Source organism: Artibeus jamaicensis, unplaced genomic scaffold (genome assembly GCF_021234435.1).
Source record: "Artibeus jamaicensis isolate MK-2021 breed Jamaican fruit bat unplaced genomic scaffold, CSHL_Jam_final scaffold_614, whole genome shotgun sequence".
Lineage (NCBI taxonomy): Eukaryota > Metazoa > Chordata > Mammalia > Chiroptera > Phyllostomidae > Artibeus > Artibeus jamaicensis.
Window position 1 is genome coordinate 7,933,970 of NW_026522050.1, and position 12,702 is coordinate 7,946,671.

General features: G+C 37.7%; 1 protein-coding gene and 1 pseudogene across 1 annotated transcript; both read left to right on the forward strand.

The window, feature by feature from the left end:
- The first annotated feature begins 243 nt into the window (after positions 1 to 243).
- LOC119035691 (olfactory receptor-like protein OLF2) lies at positions 244 to 1,182 on the forward strand. Its single transcript, XM_037127123.2, has one exon. It carries the CDS (start codon positions 244 to 246, stop codon positions 1,180 to 1,182), a length of 939 nt encoding a protein of 312 aa, XP_036983018.2.
- A 10,204-nt stretch (positions 1,183 to 11,386) lies between these two features.
- On the forward strand, positions 11,387 to 12,257 carry LOC119035692 (olfactory receptor 1020-like; annotated as a pseudogene).
- Positions 12,258 to 12,702: the final 445 nt, after the last annotated feature.

A 12,702-nucleotide genomic window follows, 5' to 3' on the forward strand; every position in this document is an offset into this window, starting at 1 on the left:
CTTTTGTATCCAAGTGTGCTACCTATTCTGTATAAGCTATATTATTATCACTTTATGAATTCATATTAAATTGGAAATATTGCAGAGAGTGCATTTACTTAAAGAGAATGTGCATTGCTGAGCTCTTTTTCTAACTGCTGACAAATAGAAGGAAGCACCAGTTTATCTGCTTAGAGACTCAGATAATTTTACCCTCCACTTGCATTTCCTTCCTCCACAACCACGGAGTTCCAGACCTGAGTGATGGCTGTTGAGAACTGCACCACCTTTACTGACTTCATACTCTTAGGACTCTCTGGCAGGCAGGATGTGCAGGAGGGGCTCTTTGTGCCCTTCCTGCTGGTTTATGGCATCACTGTGATCGCTAACATAGGGATGATCCTGCTGATCAACATGGACCCCCAGCTCCACACACCCATGTATTATTTCCTGAGCAATTTGTCTTTCTGTGATGTCTGCTACTCCTCCTCTGTCTCTCCCAAGATGCTGGCTGATTTCTTATCTGAGAAAAAGAAGATTGCATATAATTTGTGTGTGGTTCAGATGTCCATTTTTGGTACCTTTGCAGCTGTGGATTGTGTCTTGCTTTCTGTCATGGCATATGACCGTTATGTAGCCATTTGTAATCCACTTCTGTATACAGTCACCATGTCCAGGAGAGTGTGCATCCAGCTCATGGCCACTGCCTACACTGTAGGTTTCATGGATATGACTATTTTTACCTATTTCACAACTCAATTGTCATTCTGCAATTCCAATATCATCAATCACTTTTTCTGTGACCTCCCACCATTACTAGCCCTTTCCACCTCAGACACAACCACCACTGAAATAGCATTGACAGTTTTCTGTAGTTATGTTGTGGGGTCCAGTGTCATCACTGTCCTCCTCTCCTACAGCTACATCATAACTACCATCCTTCGCATGAAGTCGGCTGAAGGCAGACGCAAAGCCTTCTCCACCTGTGCTTCCCACTTAACTGCTGTGGCTATATTTTATGGGACACTCTTTTTCATGTATTTCCGACCTAGTTCAAGTTACTCCATGGACACAGACAAAGTGGCCTCTCTTTTCTATGCAGTTGTCATTCCCATGTTAAACCCACTGATCTACAGTTTGAGGAATAAGGATGTGAAAGGTGCCCTGAGAAAAGCAGTTGGCACTAAATTATGTACAGGGTGAAAGTGTGTTCAATCACAAAGGTTTTATTTATAGATGTTGACAGCTGAAGTTTATGGTCATGGCACAGTTTTCTGTAGTCTCACAAATACAATTCTGGATATTTCCTTACCCACCTTTGTGCCTAAATTGAATGTAGAGAATAGTCATTATGAACCTTTATCTCCTTGAACTAAAGAAAAGGAGTAATGGGTTTAGTCAACTGTTTTGCAGAGAGGATCTTTGTGTAATACTCTGCTCTCTTCATGAGTATATATATATATATATATATATATATATATATCCCCCAGAGTGATATGGCCATAGTGCCATCTTCCTCCATGTTTAGAGTTCCAGTTTTTAAGCAGTAATTTGAATAAACTTGCTGAGCCAGAAAGCAGTTAAAATAGTCTAAGTTAGCTTTCATTTTCTTCTTCCCATGTGCTTGTATCATCCTATAAATTTCCCAGCATAACACTTAGACGTAATAGGTAGTAAATGAATGAATAAGAATAAATTATAATTCTTCTGCCTTAATTCAAAGTCCCAATTCCCAATTGATATAGTTTAAGTTGAAGAGTTATTAACAAAAATTTATGTTCAATAGAGAAAAAACAAACAAACAAGTAGTATTTACTTTAGTGTTCCAGTTGTGATTCCTTAAATTGGTTCTCTTTCAATCTGTGAAATAAACTGAAACCTTAGGCTGAACACAATTTAATAGTGCTCCTTTCTCAGTGGTTTGATGTTAGGTAATGCTAAGATCTATTTTAATACTTTAAGGTGATTGGACATGGTGTTTACATTATTACTAAGTAACTGTTAATACTGTTATAAAAAGCATTTTATAATCTCAGGTTCTCAGAATATTCCTTTAATTTTAAGGTTGCCATTTTATTAAAAAACCTGGAGGCTCTCTCTTCTTCTCCATGGAGGATAGAATAATACACTGCTTCTCATTTAGGTCTTTTCTCTTTATATACACACACACACACCTCCCTTTAACATATAAAGTGTGTTTAATGTACATTCATAAAACGTCATAAGAATGAAACAACATGTTTCTCAGCTTTGGTTAAATGTCCCATTCTTAAATCAAAGACAACTATTTTATTCATTGTACTAATATCATTCTGTTTTTATATCATCTCCAATATGATATTGTGAGTGTTCTTAGCTCAAGGACTGAGCACTCCATGCCTATTATCCAAAACATCTGCATGGTGTCAATGACACAAAATGAAAAAACAGACAAATATATACAAAAATGCAGTGTTAGATAACATTTTACCTCTTTTTTTTAAAGATTTTATTTATTTATCTGTAGAGGGGAAGGAGAGAGGGAGAGAAACATCAATGTATGGTTGCCTTTTGTGCATCCCCTGCTGGGAACTGGCCTGCAGGGAACCGACTTGCAACCCAGGCATGTGCCCTGACTGGGAATCGAAACATTTTACCTCTTGTTCGATGTCACTAAAACAACAAATCTCAGGGCATGAGGCTTGACAATACATACTTTATCATTCTCCAGAAAGTGAATAAATGACTGTGGACACTAACGTCATCTAGTCAAATGTAAAGACCTACATTTGACTTACACTCTAAGTAAACAGCATTTACCTCTGAATATTCCTCAGATTTGTCTATTTCATCTATCGCTACTCCAGTTTCCACCAGAAATATATTATGAGCACCAGTATAATAGAATACATTGCATTTTTTAAAGCATTATCCTAAAACATATGCTATGAAAGATCATACTCACAGGGTAGGTAGAAGTGGATGAGAATATAAAGGTGATAAATAATAATGAAAAATATAATGAAAATAAACTATTAAAAATATCCTCATGTAAATGAACTACATTAGCAGAATTAGCTCCTAATGGCTGTGATTTCTACACTTTATTGAATATCCACCAGCCCAACAATAAAAACACATTTAAAACGCACATTTACTGAGTCATTATTCATATAAATTGTATGATAAAATTTGTGAGAATGTAGAAAAACATATCTATACCTATATAGATTAGACAGATATATTTCAAATACATATATACATATATATGTAAAATACAAAATTTGTGTGCCAGGGGAATTCGATGTTATACAATTAAAGAAAAGAAGTTATACTTCCCCTCAAAATGCCACTTTGGCATACTGATTACTTTGAAATACAGTTATTCAAGAAAGCTGATGTCTTGTCATACACTGAAGGCAACGAGAGTCCCTTGGTTCACACATCCTTTTATTGACTCTCAAGTACTGTTGTGAATGTTGTGAATCATTTTGTCTGGATCCCCTACCCTGCATAAGCTAGCTTGTGCAGACATATCATTTGATGAGTGGCATCTCTCCACAAAGGGCAACTAATGAAAATCATTCCATCATATCACCTACTTTTTCACCCTTTTCTCAGTCTTAAATCTGCTTTATCACTGTGAGGAGGAACTCTTTCTCCCTATGGGGCTCTCACCTGACTTCTGTGTCCACCCATCAGGGGAGCCTACTCCCAGTATTGGTAAATTTATCTCAGATCTATATCATGGTCATCCTGAAGCTCAACCTGTTCAGCTTCATAGTTTGACAAACAAATACATACATGACACCACTAAGAAAGCCATAGGACTGAAGGTAGATTCCTTGTGAGATACAACTTTCTAAGATGCATCTAGTTCCCTAATCACAAGCTCTAACTGGCAACCTGCAACAGCCCCACAAGCACACACACAACTTCTCTCATAAGAATTGCACCAAACACTCATTTTTTACCTAGTCCAATGCAGTTTATAGCCCCAAAGTATAAGAAAACAATTAAAAGTTTTTAAATTGTTGCTCAAAGTTAATGACGCAATGGACTATAGCTGGTTGTCTTAGAGGATATAGTAAATACCTCAGAAATGTGTGTGTGTTCATTTGTGTGTGATCATCTATACATTATCCATTGGCAAGAGTAGATTAGTGGATGAGGGATGAAGCCCTTGACTCATATACCAGCTCTGTACCCAGATATTGAGTGGCACCTTCAATAAGTAAATTATTTTTTCTATGCCTCAGTTAACTATCTGTGAAATGGGGAGAATATGGTACCTGTGTCATTGATTGATACATGATTAACTAAGTGAAGATGTCTAAGCCATTTGAAGCACTTCATACACCTTAGTCATATATATAATCTATGACCCAAATAACAATCTCAGAATTATACTCCAGAGAAACCAAGGAATATGTTCACCCAAACACATGTACAAATTATTCACCATTGAATTATTTACAGCAGTATAAATGTGAAAACAACTAAGTTTTTCTCAACACATTAAATCAGGAGTTGACAAACTTTTCCTTAAAGTAATAAGTAGTGCATTTTTTAAGATTTGTAGGCTATAAATTTTTTCCAAAACCACTGACATTTGCTTTTGTTTCATGAAAGAAAATATCAACAATGTATAAAGAAATGTTCCATCCCAGCTTCAATAAAACTTTATGTGCTATAGTTTGCAAATCCGTGGTCTAGATTTGGCAAATTCATGACAAGTTTGTACTTTGGGAAACTACACAGCAATGAAGATGAATAAACTACTTCCACATACAATAGCATAGAGAAATTTTATAAACATGATGTTGAGTGAAACAAGCCAGTGGAAGATGTGTAAAATATTACATGACTTGATTACTGTATACCTCAAAAACACACAAACTGATCCAGCACACTGGACATCAATTTGTGATGGATATGGGGACAATTTCTAAAATACTAGTAATGTTCCTTTTCTTTTGGCCTGGTTCTGGGTGCACAGGCCAATGTATTTTTTTCTTGGCTGCCTCTCTTTCAGTGACTTCCACTGCACAACATCAACTGGACCAAGAATAAAGGTAGGTTTCTTTGTCAAGAACTCAATTCCCTTTTTTGGCTGCTCTCTGTAAATCTTGATCTTCTGCACCTTTGCAGTCTGTGTGTCTAAATTCGGTGGTGATGATCCTTGATAGGCACAAGACCAGCAGCAACCCCTTCCTCTTTACATTCACCATGTTCAGCAGAGTGTGGGACCTGGTCATGGCTGGGGAGCACATGATGGGAATTATGGATACTTCAATAAATACAATGTTGATATGCTGCTTATGTTCCTGTGGGTCAAATGAGATTAACCATTTCATCTGGCATAGCCCACCTCGCCTTCTGCTGTATTGATGAGATGCTTTGGTGAATGAGTTGGTACTATTCACAATTTTGGGCTTCATTAATTGGTTACTGTATCAGGACTTTTTGTACTAATTGTTATATATCCTAGAAATGATGGAGATCGTCTGTGTTGAGGGCAGGTTCGAAGCTTCCTCCACCTGCACCTCATACTTAACTGGGGTGGTAATCTCTCAGGGGACTCAATCTTCATGTATTTCAGTCCAAGTTGTTCCTACTTCATAGAATAAGACAAAATGAGCTCATTGTTTCACACACTTGTGATTTCCATGCTAAACTCTCAGACTTATAACCTACAGACCAAGGATGTGAAAGATGACCTGGAACAACTTAGAAATGACAAATGGCTCCATTGAAAAATTATGTACTGGAATATTTATTGAGAAATTATGTAACCTCCCAATATTACATATACAATATTACGAAAAAGTTGAAATGTTTTTCATTCATTTAGTATAAACCAGTAACTATACTGTTTCAACCACACCAAAATGTGTCATTTAAATACTCCATGCTCTCTTTTATGTCTTCAATATATATGTGGTACTCTATATTTGTACAAATGCTGTGAACTTCTAGTTACCAAATTTTTATTGCATTGATCTTTTATTTGTACATTAATTTAAGTTTTTTAAACTTACTGAGAGTTTCTAAAGTGATTGTTGCACTTCTATGTGATTTTATTCCACAGCAAACTCCTGCAGATTTTGGACTGAGGAAGCTTATCATCTAGTGGAAGTGACAAATTTTTTTTAAATATTTATTTATTTATCTTTAGAGGGGAAGGGAAGGAGAGAGGGAGAGAAACATCAATGTATGGTTGCCTTTCATGTGTCCCCTGCTGGGAACTGGCCTGCAGGGAACCTGCATGCAACCCGGCATGTGCCCTGACTGGGAATTGAACCGTGATTGTCTGGTTTGCAGGCCCATGCTCAATCCACTGAGCTACACCAGCCAGGGCGGAAGTGACAAATTTTGATAAATCCAGACAATTGTGTTCCAGGGAAGGACAAACCACCACCCTCCCTTGGGAACGGCTAACTGCCCAGGAAGAAAATGCTACAGTTTCTTTCACCCAGTTCTCCCTGAATTTTAAAAACCCTTACCAAACTTTGTTTATTCCCTGTTGAAAAAAATGTTGACTCAGAAAAAACACTTCAGGTTGCTAGGGAAACCCAAGGAGAACAATGAGACAGCTCTGTTCTCCAAGGCGGCATTGTTTCTGGGATTCTGAGACACGGATTGGCAGAAAAACAACAGGAGATGCTTCTTGTGGTGATAATCTGTCCATTTTAACCCATGGCCTTGGAAATTTTACTTCTGGACTGGGTCCTGTCTTGAGCAGCAACATGGCAGGAGTGCAACTGGACTAGACTGAAGCCCAAGCAGAGATGGATGTTGACCCTACAAGCACAAAGATAATAGCATTGAACTGGCACACTATTCCCTTATAAGACAACTGAAATGTATTTAAAATCAGATTGCATATGCTTCTAGCTACTATAAAGAGAGATGAGTCTAATGTGTGAACTAAATAGAACTAAAAAGAAGGGAGAAAGTAGAAGGTTTTAGTGAGTCTGATAATGTTCTGTTTCTTGGTCTGGATGATGATTACTAGGATATTTTTTTAAAACAAGATGTATATTTACCACTTAAGCATTTTCTGTATGTACATGCTGTACCATGACTTACCTAAAGGGCAGCTACCATGAGAAAGGTTCTCAATATTAATATGAAGTACCTGTTTGAATGTGGAACATCTAGAACTCTCACTCACTGATGGAATTCAAAGCTGATGTTCAACTTTGGAAAACTATATGGCAGTTTTCTGTTGCAGCTGCCCCTAAAATCCCACCAGTAGTTTTGTACCCAATAGAAATGAGGAAGTATGCCCATGCAAAGCTTGTACAAAAATGATCAATGTAGAGACAGAAAACTGTACTTGTAAAATAAATAGATAAAATTTTAAAGTGATCAATGTAGCATTATTTGGGATTTGACAAGAGCATTTAACATGATTATTCATTGGAATACTGCACAGCAGAGAGAATGCATAAACTGTCCTCATGTGCAATGGGTTCAGGGAACCTCATATACATAGTTCTGAACGAAAGGATAGACATGAGAGAATAAAAACAGTAATTATAAATCTGTATACTTTATAGAAACGTACTCAACTATTTACCATTTGGGCATCAACTGAGTTAGGTTCTAAAAACAGTCTTTGAAAGGCTAGTTTTCTGATATTTATTCAGGGCTTGGAAACAGGAACATTTTAACTTTCAGAAACCTGCATTTTAAAATGTATATATATATATATATATATATATATATATATATATATATATATCTTTAAAAGGTTTTTCAAAAAGCGAAGACTATTTCCTATCAGATTATAGGCAATTGTCTGATTTCCCTTTTAGATTTATCTAGTTTTTATCTTTATTTTACTGAAAGTATGCTATGAAACTTATTAGAGATTCTAAATCTCTAACAGTTTTTTATATACACACGTTTTCAAAATATTACTGTAAAGTTAACAAAGCATACAACTTCCATAAAGTATTTTATTAAATGACTGCCTTTTGTCACCAAAAAGCGTAACCTCGCTTATCCATCACAGGTATTTGTAGCAGCCTTCACTCACTACTTTCCCAGTTCCAGCACCAGGAAGCCTCACTGAACTGGTTTTCCTTGGTGACATCATCAGGTGCTGCACTTTGTGATAAACATCCAGGCCTCAGGGCCAAACAGCCATTATCTGGGAGAAGGAGATTATGTGAAGACTGTTCTCCGTGCAGTACTTGTGGGGGGCACCTGTGATATCAGGAAAACACTGTATGTTATTTTTCTCTTGTTTGCTCTGAAGTCTTAAATTGTGTTGTGAATCTTCCCCCTTAAACACATAGTAAAAGAAAGCCATTTTGTTAGAACATAAATCCTTTGAGAATGAATTTAAATGATCTACTTTGTGACAATATATTGCTTTCCATATTCTGGGTGCAATGGGGAGTGGGAATTACACTACAAAGGCTCCCCTGTTTCTGGAGATTTTTGGATCCTGCTTGAATGGAGTGTCACCTGAGGCAGTGGGCATCCCTGGAGACAGGGAGCACCTGGGGGGGAAATGAGTGTGGGGAGGAATCTGAGGAAGGTGACCAAGGAGGACTCTGCCTCCTCCACATGTACCCCAGAGAACTAAGAAGATGGTTAGAGCTCTTCAGTCCCACAGGTACAGCATTCTCTTGTGTTTAACTGGTGGAAAAATATGTAGGTGGTTTTTCAACACACCTACCATTTGTTTAAATCTGTAGTTCTTTCTCAATCACCCTGTCTGTTGTAGAAAAATAACACATGATAAAACATATAATTAATTATATCCATCACATATTCCTGAGAGATTCTGTTCAATGCCCATGGACCAGTCACGGAGATGGAGATATAACCCAGCTCAGTGGGAGGCAGGGCTGATCCCTCCTGCAGACAGACTGGATGGAACACGGAAGTCCCACTGGGACAAGGCAGGGACTCGCTGTTTGTCTGTTTTTTGTTTTAGATTTCTCTAATTTTTATCTTCATTGGACTGAATTTGTGCTATGAAACCTGGAGAGGGTATAAAAGGCTATACAAAATTTTATGTACTTTTATCAATCTAAAATTTTAAAGACATATACATAAATGGCAAAATATACTTTAAAATGCAAGGATGGATTGAGGAAGTTGGAGGATTTTTTATTTTTAATCTCTTACCTGTACTTTTTATATTTTTAATTTTTTCATTATGGACATGGTGTTTACTTATTTATTTATTTATTATCTTATTATAGTTGTTCCATTCCCCCCCTCTATTCCCTTCCACCCTATACACCTCCTCCCACCAGTGTTCCCCCCACATCTGTCTTTAGTTCATGTGCATGGACCATATATATAAGTTCTTAAGTTTCTTCATTTCCCTCACTTCGTATATTTTTAAAAGAAATATTTCCTTTTTAAAAAAAAATCTTTCTACAGGAACAGGTATTAAAAAGAGTTTATGTCAAGGGTTTGGAGAACTGCACATTGATCATTAGATCCTAAAACAGATTTTCTTTTTCTGTTCTCCTAGCTTCAACTCCACTGTCACTACATTTTCACGGAACACAAGGGGTCAAATATGACATGCACAACATATTGATTGGGTAAATTATAACAGTGAATCGTAGAACTCAATTGACCTCTGAAGACCAATTCTTTAAAGCAAAGAGAGGCAGATTACAGAGCTACTCAAGGAAAATAGGAACAGAGAAAACAATAAGAAATTTCCTTGGAAAACTAAAAATGGAACTGCCTTTTAACCCAACATTTCCACTGCTGGGATTATATCCCAAGAATCCTGCAACACCAATTAAAAAGAACTTATACACCCCAATGTTCACAGCAGCACAATTTACAATAGGCAAGTGCTAGAAATAGCCTAAGTGCCCATCGACAAATGAGTGGATCAAAACACTGTGGTACATTTACACAATGGAACTCTATGCAGCAGAAAGAAAGAAAGGAGCTCTTACTTTTTGCAATGGCATGGATGGAATTAGAGAATATTATGAGAAGTGAAATGGGCAAAGCAGTAAAAGACCATATGGTCTCACCTATAAGCAGAACCTAATCAACAAAAAAACAAACCATCAAAATAGAACCAGAGACATGGAAATAAAGAACAACCTGATAGTGACCAGAGAGGATGGGAGAGGGAAAAAGGAAATAACAGGGGAAAGAAGGGTAAGGGTCAAGTCAAGGAACATGTATAAAGGACCCATGGACAAAGACAACAGCAGGGAGCAAAGGAAGTGGAAGGTGGGAGGTGGGTAGAGCAAAGGAGAGTAATGGGGGGGGGGGAATGGAGACAACTGTACTTGAACAACAATGAAAAAACATTCCAATGTGTAGAACTCACCAGAATTTTAACTTGCAATCCTTTCTCAATCTTATACTCTACCTTTGAACTAAGTATAAATAAAAGACTTTTAAAAATGAAAAAAATAAACAATATTTTAATCGGGGGGAAATAGAGGCAGAGTTCAACATGATTATTCTTCGAATTTACTGGACTGTGGACAGATGAGGACTTTTATACTGAGACAGACACATCTGTTCTTTTAGTGAATACATCATGTGGATTTTGGTGGATTAGAGCAAAATGGCTCACAGAGAAATATAGCAACACTTTCTTACCTCTCTGTCACCCTTGACCAGCATGCCTAGAGTCAGGTCCCAAACATTCTGCTGAATCTCTGCTCAACAACAGCTGCTGTCAGAGGGAGCATGGTTAGCCCAGGTCTATTCCAGTCTAACTATCACTCATGGGGACCCTCCAGTCTCTTCACCAGGAACCACCACCCTCCTGTTCCAGTGGGTCCTGAATCACAGACTATCTCTATCCCTGACTATTGAGACTGGAAAGGACAGGAGGAAGTTAGTAGGCAACAGGAGAACAGGAGAATGTTATATCCAGAAACCCACCATATCTCTGTCCATCCCCAATTGTAACAGTGAAGGAAAATATAACAACATAGTCATTATTTGTATCTCTCAACTAACTATGTTTCTCAATTACAGGACATAACACAGTCTCTGCAGTACTGGAAAACAGCAACAATCTTACCAGAAGATGTGGGTTACTGAATTAATTTAAGAACTATTGCCTCAGCTGTGAAAACATCAATTTCTTAATCTCTAAGAAAGAAGTAACAAAAACTATCACAAATACTACATCAGTTGGTATGGAAATAGCATGATTTAATACAAAAATTCTGCCATAAACGGTATAATGCCATGTAAACGTAAGAGATATCATTAACATTTATTGACTCACATTATATAGCATGTATTTCCAAAGAGTCAGATGTCCTCATGGAGTTTTCCCACAGTTTAATGATTTTTCTAATTACTAAAAATAGAAAGAAGATGCCATTTAACTAATAAAATATATTATGTTAACACTGCACATCCATTTCCTTCCTCCACAACCAGGGATTTCCAGACATGTTTCATGGCTGTTGAGAACTGCACTGTGTTTACTAACTTCATACTCTTAGGACTCTCTGGCAGGCAGGATGTGCAGCAGGGGCTCTTTGTGCTCTTCCTGCTGGTTTATGGCATCACTGTGATTGCCAACCTAGGGATGATCCTGCTGATCAACATGGACCCCCAACTCCACACACCCATGTATTATTTCCTGAGCAATTTGTCTTTCTCTGATATCTGCTACTCCTCCTCTGTCTCCCCAAAGATGTTGGTTGATTTCTTATCTCAGCAAAAGAAGATTGAATATAATTTATGTGCTGTTCAAATGTTTGGTTTTGGTACCTTTGCAGATGTGGAATGTGTCACGCTTTCTGTGATGGCTTATGACCATTATGTAGCCATTTGTAATCCACTTCTGTGTACAACAGCCATGTCTGGAAGAGTCTGTAGCCACCTAGTGGCCATTGTGTACATCCTGCAATTCCAATGTCATCAATCACTTTTTCTGTGACTTCCCACCCTTGCTAGCCCTCTCCACCTCAAACACAACCATCAATGAGATAGTGATGTTCACTTACAGTAGCTGTGTTCCGGGGTTCAGTATTGTCACTGTCCTCCTCTCCTATAGCTACATCATAACCACCATCCTTAAAATGAAATCAGCCAAGGACAGACAGACACAAAGCCTTCTCTACCTGTGCCTCCCGTTTAATCACTGTGGCTATGTTCTATGGGACATTCCTCTTCATGTATTTCCAACCCAGCTCAAGTCACTCCATGGACACAAAGTGGCCTCTGTTTTCTACACAGTTGTCATTCCCATGTTAAACCCACTGATCTACAGTTTGAGGAATAAAGATGTGAAAGGTGCCTTAAAAAAAAGCAGTTGGCACTGAACTATATTCTGATTGACCCGAAGTGTTTATTTGAAGATCCCGGGAAGATCAGGTATTTTTTATTGTTTTTCAGTTACAATTTTTTCACCTTTTTCCCTATCGCTCTTCTCTACCCCATGCCCCACAACTCCACAGTCAATGCCCCATCATTCCTCATACCCCTGAGTCCTCTATTTGTGTTCCTTTGCTTGTTCCTTTCCCTTCTTTCTTTCTTTATACTCCTCCCTTCTTCCCACCGGTCACTGTCAGTTTGTTCTTTATTTCCTATTCTCTGCTTCTATTTTACTCATTTGTTTGTTTTGTTGGTTAGATTCCACTCAGTGATGAGATTATATGGTATTAGTCTTTCACCACCTGGCTTATTTCACTTAGCATAATACTCTCCAGGTATATCCATGTTTTAGCCATATTAGGAGCTCCTTCTTTCCTTCTGCTGTGTAACATT

What these genes read in the sequence shown, in the direction of transcription:
- LOC119035691 (XM_037127123.2), top strand. Translation starts at nt 244, where the DNA reads ATGGCTGTTGAGAACTGCACCACCTTTACTGACTTCATACTCTTAGGA.